Source organism: Megalops cyprinoides, chromosome 19 (genome assembly GCF_013368585.1).
Source record: "Megalops cyprinoides isolate fMegCyp1 chromosome 19, fMegCyp1.pri, whole genome shotgun sequence".
Classification (NCBI taxonomy): Eukaryota; Metazoa; Chordata; class Actinopteri; order Elopiformes; family Megalopidae; genus Megalops; species Megalops cyprinoides.
Genome location: NC_050601.1, coordinates 22,326,752 through 22,343,934, shown reverse-complemented (window position 1 = coordinate 22,343,934; position 17,183 = coordinate 22,326,752). Strand labels below are relative to the sequence as shown.

The following is a 17,183-nucleotide window of genomic DNA, read 5'->3' as shown; positions in this document are numbered from 1 at the left end:
CGTTGACCACTCCCACACCTTCCATCTGTATTCCTACTGACAAACTGAACTTGACACGTTCGCCATGCTCGTCAGAAACGCTGCACACAACCTGAGTACCCCATTACGGGGCATTTTCCGCACCGCTGTCACCGCCAGTCGGAGCCACGCAGCCCTTGCCCATGCCAGGTCGGTGCTGGAGAACGAACTGGACACGATCCGAGCTGGCGGAACGTGGAAAGGAGAGCGAATTATCATCTCCAAACAGGGACCGCATATCAACGTGGACGGCACTCGGGGCGGTGAGAAAAGAAACGGAACCTGACGTCGCTAATTGGCTGTTTCTTTACACTACCGAAAACAAACTCGCTAGCCATTAGTTTACGGCTTAACACGAATGCCGCCAGGGAAAGTTTGATTGAGGACGTGGCTAGCTAGCTAGCTAGGCTAGAGTTACCTACCCAGGGTACGGTCAAAGTAGGTAAATTAACTCGCTAGCCACGTGTAAACTGTCGCTGTACCACCTTCATTGCAGAAAAGTCGGGCTTGATGTGACGTTATATGTTCTGCCCACTCCCTTTGAGCAACTGCTAGCCAGACGTTCAAGTTCAAGTTAAACTTTCTCCAACAGTTTGTTCTCAATCTCACGTAGGTAGCCAGCCTCTGAGTGACAGCCTGCGTAAATATAGATACGTAATTGCAGTGTGATGTGGCTGTCTGGTGTTTTATTCTCTTCACAGGCTTGAGTGTATAGGTGCTGTTTACTCGTGTTGACACGATTGTGAGCCAGTATGTGTGTCTAAGCTTTGTGCGTTCGTCTTTTTATGCATGTGACAGATGTCTATTCTGTGGCAGAATTCCTGCGTTTCTCATGCTATTGTTGTGGGGTACAACAGATTCGTACACGTATTCTGTGCGTGAATACAAGTCCTTTTCACTTTTGTGTGCCCTTTTTCTCTGTTTATGGTTTCTTTTTTGTGCTACCTGCCACAGTCCCTCCCTCCCCCGCTCTGTGTGTTCGGTGATATTGTCGTCCTGCCGTCCTCTGTTCCTATAAATCACCAAGAACAGAGTCGCATTACGGTGTATGGTTCACTTCATTCTGAGTACAGCAGTCAACGAAGGTCATGGCATGAATTGCCCTCGTAGATCAACATATACTCTCATATTAGTGGAGTCGAACATATACAACATTTCAGCAGAGGCTTGCAGCAGTTATTGGTTTATTTTGTACAAGCCTTATTCAGATGCACTCATTTAGTGAATGCATTCAGCTGGAAGGCTGAATTGCGCTGGAGCAACAAGGCTCAAAGAAATACCAAGTAACTGTAAAACTATGCACTGATATTAAATATTGATACAGACATAGAGAATGTACAGTGGTGTAATGTTCACTTTCTCATGCCTCTCTCCTCTCTGCATGTGCAGACATTCTGAACTTCTGTGCCAATAACTACCTGGGTCTGTCCAGCCACCCCGCTGTGATTGAGGCTGGAGTTCAGGCATTGCAGGAGTATGGGGCGGGGCTTAGCTCTGTGCGGTTCATTTGCGGGACACAGGTAATCGCATGGGGATCACTCCCTGGGGGTTGGAGGGAAGAGTCTGAGTAGTATGGTAAAGGGTAAAAGCCATGTGGTTGGTTCATGACTGACTGCTCACAGGAGCTTCACCCATCTTGGGGGATTTGTGAGGCTTTGCTCTGCCATTACTGCATGCTGGTGCATTGTGGGAATGATGAGGTTCCTGAGAGAGTGCAAAAGTCTGATGGGGTCTTAACAACTGATAGTAAGGGGCAGCAGTGGTGAGAAACAGGGCCTGTAACCCTCATACATGTAACCCACAGTTCATTCAGCAGGTGGGAGTCACTCCTGTGGTACCTTTGGTTAGGTACTTCACCAAAATATCCAGCTGTACAGGTTGACACCATGTAAAACTAACGTTAACTCTGCAAGTCGCTTGGGGTAAGAGCGTCAGCTAGCCATAGTGTAACATGAAAAAGTGACCCCTTGACCCATTTTCTGAATTCTGAACTCTTTCTCCCTCCTTCCCTCGTCACCAGGACCTTCACAAGAACCTGGAGCGAAAGCTGGCTGAGTTCCACGAGCGGGAGGATGCCATTCTCTACGCCAGCTGTTTCGACGCCAATGCTGGGCTCTTCGAGGTCTCCCACCTCTCTTTCTCTCCTCTGTTGTTTTCTGATTTCCTTTTTTTCTTTTCCTGTCTTAATCATCTGAGTTTTTCTAGTTTCTGTTTCTATTTTTCACCAACCCTCCTCCCCCCTCTGGTTTGTGGTTCAGTTTCCTGGAATTTGATGTTTGGTTTCTTGGAATTTTTGGTCGTGACCTTGTGCCTGTGTCCAACACCCCCTGCTCTCATACCTTCCTCTAGCGCAGTATTTCAGTATTTCCCATTAACAAATCCAAATGCAGACTGCGACTCAGTTCAGGATCAGTTGGTTGTTCAACTACCTGTACCGGGAACAATAACTTGAACAACTGTTTCAGCAGGGACCCTGAATTTGATTTAGGCAGATATAAGGCAGATATTAGCAAAACCAGTTTTCAGAAAAACCTTTATCTGTATCTCTGTATTAGCACAGACACACCTCCAAAGGCACATTTCTTTCATAAATGATTCAGAGCATATAATTGTCAAGAGCTGTCATTACCAGATCAGGCTCAAATCAATGGCTTGTTTGAACCCCATTTATCGTAAGCAGTATGAAGAAAAGGCAGCATGCGAGGGGAGTCTGTGAGTTAGAAATTCTGTGCCAGCTCACGGATAGGTTGTGTCCGTTGTTGGGTGCAGTGCCAGTATGCTGGGGTTCTCCTTTGCTTTTACCCTCGTGCCTCATATTTCCACTGGGTACATGGCGAGAACATATAATGCACACCCCCTGTCATGTCGCCCCACCCATAGACCCATGCAGTGTCTATATTGGTGCATAATGTACTGTAGAAGCACAGCATTAAACCCCTGCATCTCTCCGGTAGGTCCTGCTCGGTCCAGATGACGCGGTTCTGTCGGACGAGCTGAACCACGCCTCCATCATCGATGGGATCCGTCTCTGTCGGGCTAAGCGATTCCGGTACCGCCACATGGACCTCGACGACCTGGAGAGCAAGCTGAAAGAGGCCCAGGTAGGGAGAGGTTCTGGTCGATCTTGCTTGGTTCAGGGCTGATGTGCCCAGTGGCATCGCCAAAGTTTGAGACTCTTCAGTTTTGCCACACTGGCACTTGTTCACAATCACGATAAAATGCACAAAGTCTTGGGCAGAGGTTGAATTCGGGTCGCCTCCAGTGAGAAGGTTTGTAGCTGCAATGTTGATGTCAGTGTAGACCTCAGTGGAAATGTTAAAGCTACAGAAAACCCAGGGAAAGAGTTTGGTTGCACATACCATAAAATTTATGTATCAGTTTGTAAGGCCCAATTCCTAACTGTGTGTGCCCAGCATGTGTTTTGCCCATCCAGCAAAGCAAATTCAGAGTTCATCTCCTGATTCTTAACATTTTCCAGAAATGCCCTAATTAATTTGGATGTTCAACGATATATATGTTTTAAATGATAACTGAAGTAAACCATAGATAATTTTTCAGAGAGCAGCCCAAGGTGGCCTTTAATGAGCTCCCTGCAATGGCCGTTTATAGGCAGAATTACAACACAGTGTTTGAGCGAATGAGGAAGGAAGGCCCAGTCACTCCTACAGTAAGATTTCCTAACTGCTTTTCCAGACAGCCAGGCAGGGATTACATGTCAGTTATTTACTATAAATTCTGTCACTGAATACTGTAAGTGATGTGTAAATGTAGAAGTGAACCTGCTGACAGAGCCAAATAATTTTACAGTAAAACTGTGAATGATTGGTAATGATACAGAAAGTGCTTAAAATGACAAGGAACTCCACCAATGAATGAGTCAAACATCCTCTATGCAAGTATGTGTAAGCAACAAATTGCGAAAATGGAAAGAATTATTGGCTGGGACTAGAAGAGTTGGCTGTAGAAACAGTCACATCCCTTACTGCCTGGGCAGCTCCAGCAGTAACAATGTTCCACCACTAGACGGCTGAAGAATGCCAGCAAAGTAAGAGAGGGCCTGTTTTTACATTACATTATTGGCATTTAGCAGACGCTCTTACCCAGAGCGACTTACATCAGTTACAATGTTACATTTCTACAGATGGATATTTATTGAGGCAATTGTGGGTTAAGTACCTTGTCCAAGGGTCCAAGCAGTGCCGCCGCGGAGAACCAGCAACCTTTTGGTCACGAGTCCTGCTCCTTAATCATTATGCTACACTACCACCTCATTGCTGCTGTTGTTGGGAACACCTCTTTATTCTGTGAACCAAAAGCAGGTGGTGGTGGAGTGAAGATGTTGCTAGAGATACTGCTACTGCATCAGAGAGGGTTGCTGAGATTTCTCCTGTTTTGCTACAAGGTTCTCTTGAGTGGAGGGGAAAAAAAACAGTAGTTTAACCCCTTCTGCTCCATCCTTCCCAGTCGTCGCGTCTGCGCCTCATTGTCACAGACGGCGTCTTCTCCATGGATGGAGATGTGGCGCCCCTCAGAGAGATCTGCGACCTGTCCGATCGGTACGGGGCCATGGTCTTCATCGACGAGTGCCACGCCACCGGCTTCCTGGGCCCCCGCGGCAGGTAAGAATTAGGAAGGAAGGGTGTGACAGTGTAATGGAAGAAAAGGGTGTAGTGGCGTGACAGTACTGAAAGTAATAGAAAATGAAGCTTAAGAGAACCATATTTGATCAAGTCACACGTTCTTTTTGCTGTAAAGCATCAACCACTGTCTGTTCACTAAAATAACACCACTGAAAATTCCCATTCTTATCTATTGTTCCTCACTCTTTTAAAGCAATCAGAGCTCTCATTTTCACGTATACTGCATAACTAAGATTGACATGAGTTGTGAAAGACAGTCAGACTCTTTTTTTAAAAGGGACGACCTATCAAAATTTCAGCATTTAGGTGGAGTCCCTCTCGAGTTCATTTACTAGCAGATTTTTTAAATGCTGTCTACAGAGGCACAGATGAGCTACTGGGGGTGATGGACAGGGTTCACATTGTCAACTCCACTCTGGGAAAAGCGCTAGGCGGAGCAGCGGGTGAGTTGCCAATTTCTGTCCCTCTCAGAATAGTCCTCTTTGCTTACATAATGAGGAAGCACTTTACGCCAACAGTCAGCATTTCTCATCTATGACCAAAACTGAATCAGAATATTCAACACCTCTGTATGTTAATAACCTCCAACCTAGATATTTAAATCTGAGTTTAAACTGCTGACTAAAAACATTTGTTATTTAGTAATATTTAGTATGCCCAGCATATGTTTTAATGCTGTCTGACTGCATTTTCACCTACCAAAGGGTAGTGATGGATATACTCTGTGCTTAAAGTCTCTATATCTCTCCCCACACAGGTGGTTACACAGTGGGTCCAAAACCTTTAATTGACCTGCTGAGGCAGCGTTCCCGTCCATACCTCTTCTCCAACTCCCTCCCCCCTCCTGTAGTGGGCTGCTCCACCCGGGCTGTGGAACTCCTCCTGGCATCCAATGAGATTGCTCAGTCTATGACGGCCAAAACCATGAGGTGAGGATGGCATGGGGGGGTTGTATACGTCCTGCCTCCCAGCTTACACAACCTGTCCAAACTGTTGAATAACTACTATCTGAGTCTTTGGCCAGAACCTAAAAATAAATCTACCCTGTGTTTGCTTTAGTGTGGGTAAGTGCATATGCAGGCGCATGTCAAAAATATCCTTCACAGTTGTATAATAATCAGAAAATTTCAGTTCTTTTATTATGAGAACTTTTTCATAATATATGATTCTTTTTCACTAATATGAATATCATAAAAAAATATTTTAAAAATCTAAGGAATTTTGTTTTTTTTTTTTTAATACAGTGAGAGATTTAATTATACACATGCTGATAAGTGCACTCCACCAAAATGGCTTCATTCTTACCCATAGGATAGCCTGTCTTTTCTTCTGTAATGCAATTTTAGGTTAATCTCTTGCACAAAGGTAAAACAAGGCAGTAAGGGCTGCACTGTAGCGCAGTGGTAAGGGTCAGAGCTTGTACCCCAAAGGTTTGCGGTTTGATCCACCATGTTGAGCACTGCTGTTGCTCCCCTGAGCAGGGTAATTGGTTCTGTAAATATCAAGCTGTAGTCCTGGATTAGGGTGTTAAGACAACCAGGCAAACTCTTATAAAAGTAATAACATGTTATGCCAAAAGACAATAGGGCAACCATTTTCAGGCTGAGGAGTAAGTGTGTTAGTCTACCTGTCTGTCTGATTACTTATATACAGTATTTTTCATCTTTTTATGTGAATTTGTTGTGGTCTGAGAGTGTGTGTTAACTAGCTAAACTCTTCCCTCAGGTTCCGGAACTCCATGACTCAGGCTGGATTCACCATCTCTGGCAAGGGCCATCCCATCTGTCCGGTCATGCTGGGGGACGCACGGCTGGCCTCGCTCATGGCCGACGACATGCTGAAGCTGGGTGAGCCCGTCTGACACCCCTCCGCCGGCCTGTACCAAGAGCCCGGCTAATGTACACAGACAGGACATACAGGGGTAACCCCTGCAACAGCGCAACACACAAAACCACCAAGGCTCACAGGGGGACATGCGCAGACACGCAGGCAAATGCGCAGCCAGACGAGCCTGCAGACTGACCGCGTCACACTGTGTACTGCAGAGAGATAAATAGACACATACTCATTCAGCCACCTCTCTGTGCAGTAGCGTTCTGTGCTGTGGGTGGGAATGTGCTGGCTTTCTTCTTGCGGTGTTTACGGCAGTTCCCAGGGTGTCTGCTTCTGGTCCTGGAGATCCACAATCTTGCGAGTTTTAGAGATGTAACCAGCAGCTGACTGGCACCTTGAAGTGATTCATTTTGCCATCTAATGAGTGGCTTCAGTGTACATGGATCATCAGTGGATGCTTTAGGCAGACATTGCTGATCTGGGACCAGATTTCCCAACCACAATACCAATCTTAAGCATTAAGAGCTGTACAGCAAAACTGGTCCTACATCAGAACTTGCGGAGAATGTCTCCCTTGAGTCCAGCAGATACGGCTGTTTCAGGCTGTGATTGGCACCTTTGCTCACACTGACATGTCTGTCTCTCCCAGGAGTGTATGTGATTGGGTTCTCCTACCCCGTGGTTCCCAAGGGGAAGGCCCGGATCCGGGTCCAGATCTCAGCCGCCCACTCCGACGAGGACATTGACCGCTGCGTTGACGCGTTCATCCAGACGGGCCGGAAACATGGCGTTGTGTCATAGAGAGAGAAAGAGAAAGAGAGAGAGAGAAAAAACTGAAGGGCTTCACCGACAACAAGAAAGTTACAGACAAACAGAATCACTGACAGATGAGAGCACAGACTGTTACAGACTGACTGTCCAAGACCATGTGACTGTTGGGTGAACAATATAGGTCAAAGGTTGTGTGTGCTGTTCTCTATACTGAAGGAATAAAATTTGTATTAAACCAAATCACCATGTTTCTGGTTCATACTTCTGGTTCTTATGACTTCTGTTTATATTCACTAAATATTCCCTACTTGGTTTGGCAAAGTGAAAAAGTGGATTTGCTGTTTATGCAATAGTGTTTTTCCCCCAGTAGGTGGCGATGGAAAATTTCAAATGTATTTCAAAGTACACCTGCAAATGTAGTTTGCACAGTACTCTTAATTTTACGACTGTACTCATGTTTCGGACGGTCGTGGAAGCTGCATGCAAGCAATATAATCCAACGGACGTGAGACATAAACGAGTAGATTTAATATTACACTTAATTTCAACTATCCAGTTCTATTAATTGTAGCTGAAATGAATCATAGATTTTTAAGCGACATGGCATTGCGCTTTTCAAAGATAAAACATCCCCTAAAAAATATTTTGCAAAAAAAAGATTTAGGGGTTCACTTCATTACTTCTAAGCCTCCGCCATATTGTCCTTTTAGACAATCATCTTTTTCCCGCCACTAAACTTTCAAGTCCCACCTTCTGTAAAATAGTAGGCGTTACATTCACAATTTCCAGCGAATGACAGTCAGCCAAAGATTTTAATTACGCTTCTAAACCAATGGACGGGCGCGTTGTGGTTTAGGGGTTGGATGTAGCGATGTGACGCAACGTTTTGCCGCGAAAGTTGCAGAGAAAGGAGATGTGTATGGAGAGGAAAGGAGCAAAGTAGATCTGTTATTATTTTCAACGTAAACTTCGTTGTAAACAAAACTTTTTTCACGGAAACAAACTTTAACGTACAGACCACCGAATCTATGCAAAGATCAAGAGAGTAGAGTAGCTAACTATTTGCAATATCCTTGCATAACGTTAGCTTTTGTCGGCAGAAATTGTTAGCACAGCTGGCCAGCTAGCCCTCTGCAATATCATCGACTGATATTTCGGAATCCTCTTTTAAATAGGCATAATTTTAGAATAATCGTAACTATTCTTTGAAAGAATCATTTAGAAACCAGGTAATTAAAAGTCTACACAAAATGTCCGGTTTCGACGACCCAGGAGTATATTACAGTGATAGCTTCGGTGGTGTAGACGGACCTGGGGACGATGGAGGGGTGAAGCGGAGTCAGATAAAGAAACGATTCCGGGAGTTCCTCAGACAGTTCAGAGTCGGTACTGACCGAACCGGGTTCACGTACAAATATCGGTAAGTAAAAGTAGTCAGTACGATGCTTGTCGTACCTAAAGTAAGTTTGCTAGATAAATTAGACACATGGTAGGTTTAACAAAGTAGCTAGTTAGCTAGCCTTGGTGGCCACGAGGTTTCGAATACTTTAGCTATCTGCGGTACTAGGCACACTACATTAGATGGTCGATCGTACGCAGTTGTACCGTTTTTGGATAGGATAGTTAGATATTATTGGGCTCCAGTCATCCTGGTTTTAAAGTGTGGAATCTATTGCAGAGATGAGCTGAAGAGACACTACACTCTGGGAGAGTACTGGGTGGAGGTTGAGATGGAGGACCTCGCGAGCTTTGATGAGGACCTCTCCGACTGCCTGTACAAGCTGCCCACCGAAAATCTTCCTCTGGTGAGAGACGACTGGCGCAAACCGGTCGTCTTGGTGTTATTTTTGGATTATGTATTTTTTTTAGTAGCTTATGACAAGAAAACGTACACTAGCTCCGTCCGTTAAGGACCAGTGGGATGTAGTCAGGAGAGATTCGCCCATTTCATATTTTGCTAATCAGTCCACAGAGATGTCCAGAGGATTTATGTATTTTCACAAGACTTGAATTTATCCATGCTCCGGCAGTGTGTCCTTTCGTGCCATGGGATTAAAATGATGCGTTAATATGTATGTCGCCTTTCATCTACGCACTTAAGTGGTTAACTTTTCATTCACACCACAGCTCCGAACATTAATAATATAAAGTAAAGAGAAAGTTGTCTGAATTGTTATTCAGGTAGATTATTGCTCCCTTCCTGAAACCTGATTTAGTTCTATACCTGACCATAACCCGTGTCAAATAATGTGTTGTTGAATGTAACAGAACAAGTGGCTTCTGTGGATCAGGACCACAGCTTGTTCACAGCCTTTAGTTTGAATCCACTGATCTATTGTATGTGTATGTAATTGTGATCATGGATGGTATCACTGTCAACCTATCCACTTAATATGAAGATCAGTGGTACTAGACAGCACCGACTGTTGAATTCATAGGTATGATTAGTGACCAGAATGCTATAATGTACACCAGTGTTGCTTGCAAAAAAAAAAAACCTGCCTGTGGTTGGATAGCCAGATGTATTCTGGTTTGTGAATCTGACCCCTTTCCTTTTGTTTGTGTCCGCAGCTGGAGGAGGCTGCAAAGGAAGTGGCGGATGAGGTGACGAGGCCCCGCCCCCTGGGGGAGGAGGTTGTGCAGGACGTGCAGGTCCTGCTGAAGAGCGACGCCCACCCAGCCTCCATCCGAAGCCTCAAGGTGAGACAGACACAAGTTTCCCAGTTTGATCTTTAGTCAGCAGCGCCCTTTTAGCCTGGGCTGAGGTCTCATTTATGCCCTTTTCCCTGCCATTGTGCTGAAATGAGGCTCATTAGAGCAGGAGCCAATTGGTGCCATGCTGGTGGAAAGCTTTGTTTTAATTGGTTCACATCAGTGATTTACCACACCTGGCAGGTCCACCTATTACAGGTCTCCTGAAGCCTCCGTCAGTGTAATTAAGCCAGCATGCTTGTTCATGAAGCCTCAGTCTCCCAGTGGTAATTAAGATGGAGCCATGATTTAACTTACCAGATCTAGTGCTGATCTAGGACTGGATTCCCCAGGCATAATACTGACCTTAACCGTTACAAGCTAAACCGTTAAATCGCCCTAACCCCTCGTCTCCTCCCTTCCTCCCATCAGTCGGAGCAGGTGTCCCGCCTGGTGAAGGTGCCCGGCATCGTCATCTCGTCCACGGCGGTGCGCGCCAAGGCCACGCGCGTGTGCTTGCAGTGTCGCGGCTGCCGCTCCGTCATCAGCAACATCCCCCTGCCCCCCGGCCTGCAGGGCTACGCCCTCCCCCGCAAGTGCAACACGTAAGGCCCCTTTGTTCCTGCGCCCCCCCCCCCCCCCGCTCAAAAGAGACGAGCAGTGTAGCGGGATGGATACTGAAGTGGCCATTTGATTGGTTGGTTGTAGGTCTGAATGTTCAGGAGGTTTGCAGGTTCGAATCTTACCTTGGGCGCAGATCTTGAACCCTTCCAGAGTATTGCAATTACAGTAAATGGTCAGCTGTATGAGTTGTCATAGGTATATCATGTTGCCATGGCTAAAGGTCTCTGCTGTGCAGGTTATTGATGTTGTAATGCAACTCTGTGTTGTGTCAGGTGGTGCTTGTGAAGATCAGCAATGAACTGTGCAGATTCACTGATCTGTATGCAATCAGGATGGGTGTGAAGTTGGTGCTAAGGAATAGTGAGCCCATCCGGATAGGATTAAGATCACTGAATTTGCACAGAGGTGCGCTTTGTGAGTGAGAGCTCTCGGTGTCAGTGGCCTCTCTGATCCCCCTTCCCTCAGCGAGCAGGCGGGGCGGGTGAAGTGCCCTGTGGACCCGTACTTCATCATCCCCGACCGCTGTGTCTGCGTCGACTTCCAGACACTCCGTCTTCAGGAGTCCCCGGACGCCGTGCCCCACGGAGAGCTGCCCCGACACCTGCAGCTGTACTGCGACAGGTACCACACACACACACACACTCACTCATTCACATGTGTTTGTATTTAGCGTAGCATTTGCATAGCTCTGGTTGTATGGATTACATTTGTAGGTTCTTTTTGGAGTGTACGTGTTGGCATATACTTGAGGCTGCACATACACACAGGCACACTTATGTTTTGGTCTATTAGTACAGGTCACATTGATGTATTCATGGCACATTCTCTGTAACATACATCTTGGACTTTACCACACACAAGGAAACGCACACAAACACACACTTATTCATCTGGAATTCCTTTAGCACAGGTCATATCTTTGATTAGTACAGTCTACATATTCCTGCATACAGACACCTGTCTCCTCCCTTGTCTCAGGTACCTGTGTGACCGCGTGGTCCCTGGGAACCGAGTGACTGTGATGGGCATCTATTCCATTAAGAAGGGCGCCCAGACCAAGGCACGCAGCGGCCGGGAGAAGTCAGCAGGAGTGGGCATACGGTCGTCCTACCTGCGGGTCGTGGGCATCCAGGTGGACACTGAAGGAGCAGGTATGAGTTCCCACGGGCACCCTCAAAAAATTAACTAAGCAGCCAACTTGGTCTTGATGTACATACTGCAGGCTGTCTTACTCTCCACAACTGCAAAAATCAGTCATTTGTCAGTTTTGCACTGAGTTGCAACTTTAGGCAGGTTCGATTATTGTGCTAATGAAGTATATTTGAAGTGGGCTATTTTCTGGCCTCCTTTTTATCCGTTTGTCTTTATTTAACCTAAAAATGGAAACGGGCATTACTACTTTCCTGTTTTTTTTTTTTTTTGTTTTTTTTTTCTTTTCTTTTTTACCCCTGCACCATTCGGTGAGTTTCCCTCTTTTACCCTCTTGTGGTAACACGGTGTTACTGCGCAAGTTTGACAGCAAGGGATGTGACTTCTAGGACAGTTTCCTCAAACACAGTTGACACTGATCCAGAATCAGTGTGGTGGGGTCAGACCCTGTGTGTGCACGTTGCGAGTGGGTTTTTGATTACTGTGCATATGTGCATTTTTACATTTTTCCCCTCTTGCTGTGATAGTAATAATGCTCTACCTCACAGGTCGCGGTGCCTCGGGGGCGGTGTCCCCTCAGGAGGAGGAGGAGCTGAGAGCGCTGGCCGTCTCCCCCTCCATCTATCAGTCCCTCGCCCGCTCCCTCGCTCCCTCCATCTACGGCAGCGACGACCTGAAGAAGGCCATCGCCTGCCTGCTGTTCGGCGGATCCAGGAAGAGGTGAGCCGCTGCTCTCCGGTGACCGTTTAGGGGGTCATCGGTGTTTGAAGGAGGTGGACTTCAGAGCTGAACCCGGAACATCTTCATTCATTCACTCGCCCACTTGCTCAGTCTCTGTCTCCCCTCCATTTCCTTCCTCTCTTCCCACCCCCAGGCTGCCTGACGGTCTGACCCGCAGAGGGGACATTAACCTGCTGATGCTCGGAGACCCTGGAACTGCCAAGTCCCAGCTGCTGAAATTTGTGGAGAGGTGCTCTCCCATTGGGGTGAGGCAGCCTCCTCCTTGCCTTCTCACTGTGTTCATCTTTTGAAATTCACTGAGGCCTTTCCTCGTAAGCTCCTCAGCTGATGTAGTGTGTAAGGACCCTGTCCTAATGCTGGCCTCTGTGGCAGAGCGTTTTGTCAGTGGGTGTGTGCTGTACTGACCCGTTCCCCCTGTCTTTTGGCGTGTCTCAGGTGTACACCTCAGGGAAGGGCAGCAGCGCGGCCGGCCTCACGGCCTCCGTCCTCCGTGACCCCAACACCCGCGGCTTCGTCATGGAGGGGGGGGCCATGGTCCTGGCTGACGGGGGCGTGGTCTGCATCGACGAGTTCGACAAGGTGCGCGCATGTTTTTTGTGTGTGTGCACATGTGGAAGTAAATGTACACAAAAACTGATCTTGGGTCAGTTTCACATCCCCCCCCCCCTCACTTGTACGTAGGGTTAGGTATCTAAGCCGTATCAGTTTTGCGTTTTTTTCCCCATAGCACTGCTAGCATGGATTAGGTGTTGGTGTACTGACTCCAGATCAGTGGTTGTGTGTGTGTTTACATGCAGTTTAACAGGAAGTCTGCATAGCAGTGCCAGTAACTGCCTTTCTGCTTTTCAGATGCGAGAGGACGATAGAGTGGCCATCCATGAAGCCATGGAGCAGCAGACCATCTCTATCGCCAAGGTATGGTTTGTATACGGTCAATGTTTTAGTGTGCTTCAGAACCGCAAGTGAGCACATCAATGATTGGTACAGACTCTCACCCCCCCCGGATCTGGAATATATATATCTGGAAATATGATTATTTCCTTTGGCTCAGGGCCTTTCGCATGTACAATTGTATCTTGTTGTGCTCTAAAATGCACAGCAGCACACCACCTTTACAATTAAATTGCCATGATTACACACTGCCAGTAATTCTTTTTAAATGTAATTATTTATTTCTTTTTCAGATGTTCGCTTAAGTTTTTGTCCACATGTGTCTGCATGAAAATCACACCACGGTTCAGAAGTGTACATGCATAAGTTTATGGGAATTTATTTCAGCAATCCACATATCTGAGAGCTACTTCAGAGTGCACATTGCTAGTATGATTAACACAAACAATACCTGTTAGTTCTTGTGCTCTTCAGCCTGATCTTTCTAAAATACCAAGCAGGACTTTCTGCTGTAGTGTGGATTGGGTTATGCAAATGAGAGTGGCTATACTGCAACCATGCTTAACATGCACCAACCCCCCACCCCCCCAGGCTGGCATCACCACCACCCTGAACTCCCGCTGCTCGGTGCTGGCGGCCGCCAACTCGGTATTCGGGCGCTGGGACGACACCAAGGGCGAGGACAACATCGACTTCATGCCCACCATCCTGTCCCGTTTCGACATGATCTTCATCATCAAGGACCAGCACGACCAGCAGAGAGACATGGTGAGGAGGAGGCGGGGATCTCCGTGCCTGTCTGTCCTTTTGTCCTAGTGTCTCTCTCTCTCTCTCTCTATTTGTGTGTCATGTCCTTAGTCATTCCTGTATGTATTGTTGCTTGGTCATTGTACTGTTATTTGTGATGGAAATGAATAGACTTAATTGGCACCGATAGCCAATGGATGAGTAAATAAAAACCCTGGGGGAAAAAACTTTGGTTGTGCCACGCGTTGACAGATTAGTCTTTGACTTGGCTAATCCAACAAGGAGTACTTTAAGCGTGAACTGATCCCAGCACAGTGAGGTGCGATGGCTGTGTGTGGGGTTAACACCTCCTCCTCCCTCTTGACCCCAGACCCTGGCTCGTCACGTGATGAACGTGCACCTGAGCGCTCAGACCCAGACGGAGGGCGTGGAGGGGGAGATCCCGTTGGCCACCCTGAAGAAGTACATCGCCTATGCCAGAGCGTAAGTTACCCTACACACCTCTGGCTCAAAGAGGAGAGAATCCTGGGAGTTGTAGTTCCTGGTCTTTATGTAGCCACATTGACAGAAAACAAATGGAGCTGCTGTAGTACTTAGCACATGGCTCTATCAGAAAAGTAAAACCTAGGGAAAGATGTATCAGGATTTTGTAAACAATCAATTTAATGGCTATTCGCTTGATATGTTCAGTGCCTTCAGTACTTTCCCAGGAATTTACTTCAGTTTAATGCTTGAATGATGTGCTTTGTGCAAGGTACAGCCTGTAACACGATTTGAGGGAAAAGCTCTAGCAGCTGTTTGATCCGTGTGTAACGGTGAAATGTGGCCTGACAGGAAATGCGGCCCTCGGCTGTCGGCTGCAGCTGCGGAGAAGCTGAAGAACAGGTACGTGGTGATGAGGAGCGGAGCAAGGGAGCACGAGAGGGAGAGCGACAAGAGGACCTCCATCCCCATCACCGTCAGGTAGCCACACCTGTCCACAGCCTCCCGTACCTTAACACGCGCGTCCACATCTCTCGCTCACTGCCACCCATTGCGCCTGTCTGTAGCTGACCACACCCAGTTATGACTCTTTCTCTTCAGATTAAATACCTTCCCTCTGTAGGGATCTAGAGGGAGTGGTGGGAGTTGGTCGGTTTCTGGGTCATAATTCGCAGAGTCGTTAAAAGTTTGTGGCACCCTCTGCAGGCAGCTGGAGGCAGTGGTGAGAATCGCAGAGTCTCTGGCCAAGATGAAGCTGCAGCCGGTGGCTGGAGAGGAGGAGGTGGACGAGGCGCTTCGGCTCTTCCAGGTGTCTACGCTGGACGCCGCGCTGTCAGGGAGCCTCTCGGGTGAGTGTGTGTGTGTGAGAGTGTGTGTTTGTGAGGGAGACATGCTGCCCTCACTAGTGTTTAATGCTATGCGTTGTGTCAGATCGGAGCATAATTCCATGGTCCATGCTTGCAGGTGTGGAGGGCTTCACCACGCAGGAGGACCAGGAGATGATCTCTCGCATCGAGAAGCAGCTGAAGAGACGCTTTGCCATCGGCTCCCAGGTGTCTGAGCACAGCATTGTGCAGGACTTCACCAAACAGGTGAGTCTCCCCCACACACACCTGAACACCGGACACACACACTCGCACCTGAAGAGTGCTGCACTTCAGTAAAACGCCAAAACTCTATACACAGAGTACCTAATTCCTGCAACTGCCTTAATGTCATAAATATACAGAATGAATTGGAAATTGCTCACCTGAACGTCTTCTATCTCTCGCCTGGCTTTTGTCTCTCTCTGTTGCCTCGGAGACAGAAAGAGACAAAAGCCATTGGCGCGCTCTGTGATGCCTGTTCTAGGAACAGTGTTAAGTGCTCTCTGTGCCCCTCTGTCTGTGTGAGGCCTGTCCTCTGATCTGCCTCTGTCTCCCTGTGCAGAAATACCCGGAGCAGGCCATCTACAAAGTGCTGCACCTGATGATGAGGAGGGGAGAGCTGCAGCACCGCATGCAGAGGAAGGTCCTCTACAGGGTCAAGTGAGCGCACACACACAGACGCACAGGTCCCCTGCAAGAGCACACATGCATACTAACGTACACACATGTACATGGCTACTGATGCAGACAACGCACTGCTGTCAGTAGACCATATTCATTGTATTTGTGCCCTTGGTCCATGCTGTTTTCTTCAGTCTACTATTTGTATTTGAGAGCAAGTGCATTATGGGACAGGGGTGCTTTGTTTTCTCTTTTTGTTGGGGGGGGGGGTTCAGTTCGGATGATGTATTGTCTCAGTGGTTAATTGTTTAATTGTTTGGCGCTTAATATTTTGTACTGAAAATGAAGCTATGTCTAAATAAAGAATGAAATTTAGCAATGGAAGTTATCACTGGCGCATTTCATGAGTTTGGTGGATGGTTGCATGTATGTGTGTAGTACTGGTGCTGCATAGTTTTAAGATGGGGCTTTATATGATATTCACGGAGGGGCTCAAGCTCATGTGGAGACTTTAGTTTAACTTGCGGCTTTTCTTCTGCCAAAACTAATTCCTAATCACTCAAAATCTAGCCAAGGTGAAGACAGCCAGGCCAAACTCCCAATCCATCTGTATGGGACTAAGACACTTGGTGGTGCTGTAGCAGTCAGTGAGAATTCTATTTTTGTAAAATTTATATTAAAAATCATGTAGTTTAGAGCACTTTCAGTTTCTTGGCTGGTTCTGCCAACCCAGATTACCCACCATTTACAGAAATTTACTGCAGCCATTTGAGATCTTGTATCACTTGAATGCCAGTTCCTTATGAAACACAAAGCCAGTTAACATGGGTTTTCACATGTAAAATCCGCCTACTTGTGTCGATGCAAAGGCAGTGTCAAATTGCCATGAAATTTCAAATAACCGTACTACTTAACAGCTCAAAACACTACATACATACTGCTGTTAAGACACTCGTACACTTAATTTTTTTGATAAATCCACTTTTACCCCCTCGTTTTACAATTGGCCTGTTGGGTCATCCGATGATTGGCAGTAAACCCTTGGGCATCATCGCCTTGTGAGCCCTTGTTCCTCTGGTTGCTTGCGCAGCAGCGTGCAGGACGCCCG

General features: G+C 47.0%; 2 protein-coding genes across 2 annotated transcripts; both read left to right on the top strand.

Moving 5' to 3' along the window:
* Positions 1–26: 26 nt before the first annotated feature.
* Positions 27–7,473, top strand: gcat (glycine C-acetyltransferase). Its single transcript, XM_036552997.1, has 9 exons — positions 27–281; positions 1,408–1,538; positions 2,039–2,140; positions 2,973–3,119; positions 4,483–4,637; positions 5,019–5,101; positions 5,416–5,587; positions 6,384–6,505; positions 7,141–7,473. The coding sequence occupies exons 1-9, from the start codon at positions 65–67 to the stop codon at positions 7,290–7,292; spliced, it is 1,281 nt and encodes a 426-aa protein (XP_036408890.1). The 5' UTR covers positions 27–64; the 3' UTR covers positions 7,293–7,473.
* Positions 7,474–8,174: 701 nt separating this feature from the next.
* On the top strand, positions 8,175–16,379 carry mcm5 (minichromosome maintenance complex component 5). The gene is made up of 16 exons (XM_036552449.1): positions 8,175–8,682; positions 8,941–9,067; positions 9,834–9,962; positions 10,386–10,558; positions 11,043–11,198; positions 11,556–11,728; positions 12,275–12,446; positions 12,601–12,712; positions 12,903–13,046; positions 13,317–13,382; positions 13,950–14,126; positions 14,476–14,588; positions 14,940–15,068; positions 15,294–15,436; positions 15,552–15,679; positions 16,017–16,379. The coding sequence occupies exons 1-16, from the start codon at positions 8,513–8,515 to the stop codon at positions 16,116–16,118; spliced, it is 2,214 nt and encodes a 737-aa protein (XP_036408342.1). The 5' UTR covers positions 8,175–8,512; the 3' UTR covers positions 16,119–16,379.
* Positions 16,380–17,183: the final 804 nt, after the last annotated feature.

Excerpts from the sequence above, each read along its gene's own strand:
- mcm5 (XM_036552449.1), top strand. The coding sequence starts at position 8,513 with ATGTCCGGTTTCGACGACCCAGGAGTATATTACAGTGATAGCTTCGGT. Across the intron at positions 12,713-12,902 it reads AGAGGTGCTCTCCCATTGGG|GTGTACACCTCAGGGAAGGG; the intron begins GTGAGGCAGCCT and ends GGCGTGTCTCAG. Across the intron at positions 15,437-15,551 it reads GCTGTCAGGGAGCCTCTCGG|GTGTGGAGGGCTTCACCACG; the intron begins GTGAGTGTGTGT and ends CCATGCTTGCAG.
- gcat (XM_036552997.1), top strand. The coding sequence starts at position 65 with ATGCTCGTCAGAAACGCTGCACACAACCTGAGTACCCCATTACGGGGC. Across the intron at positions 4,638-5,018 it reads TTCCTGGGCCCCCGCGGCAG|AGGCACAGATGAGCTACTGG; the intron begins GTAAGAATTAGG and ends TGCTGTCTACAG. Across the intron at positions 5,588-6,383 it reads ATGACGGCCAAAACCATGAG|GTTCCGGAACTCCATGACTC; the intron begins GTGAGGATGGCA and ends CTCTTCCCTCAG.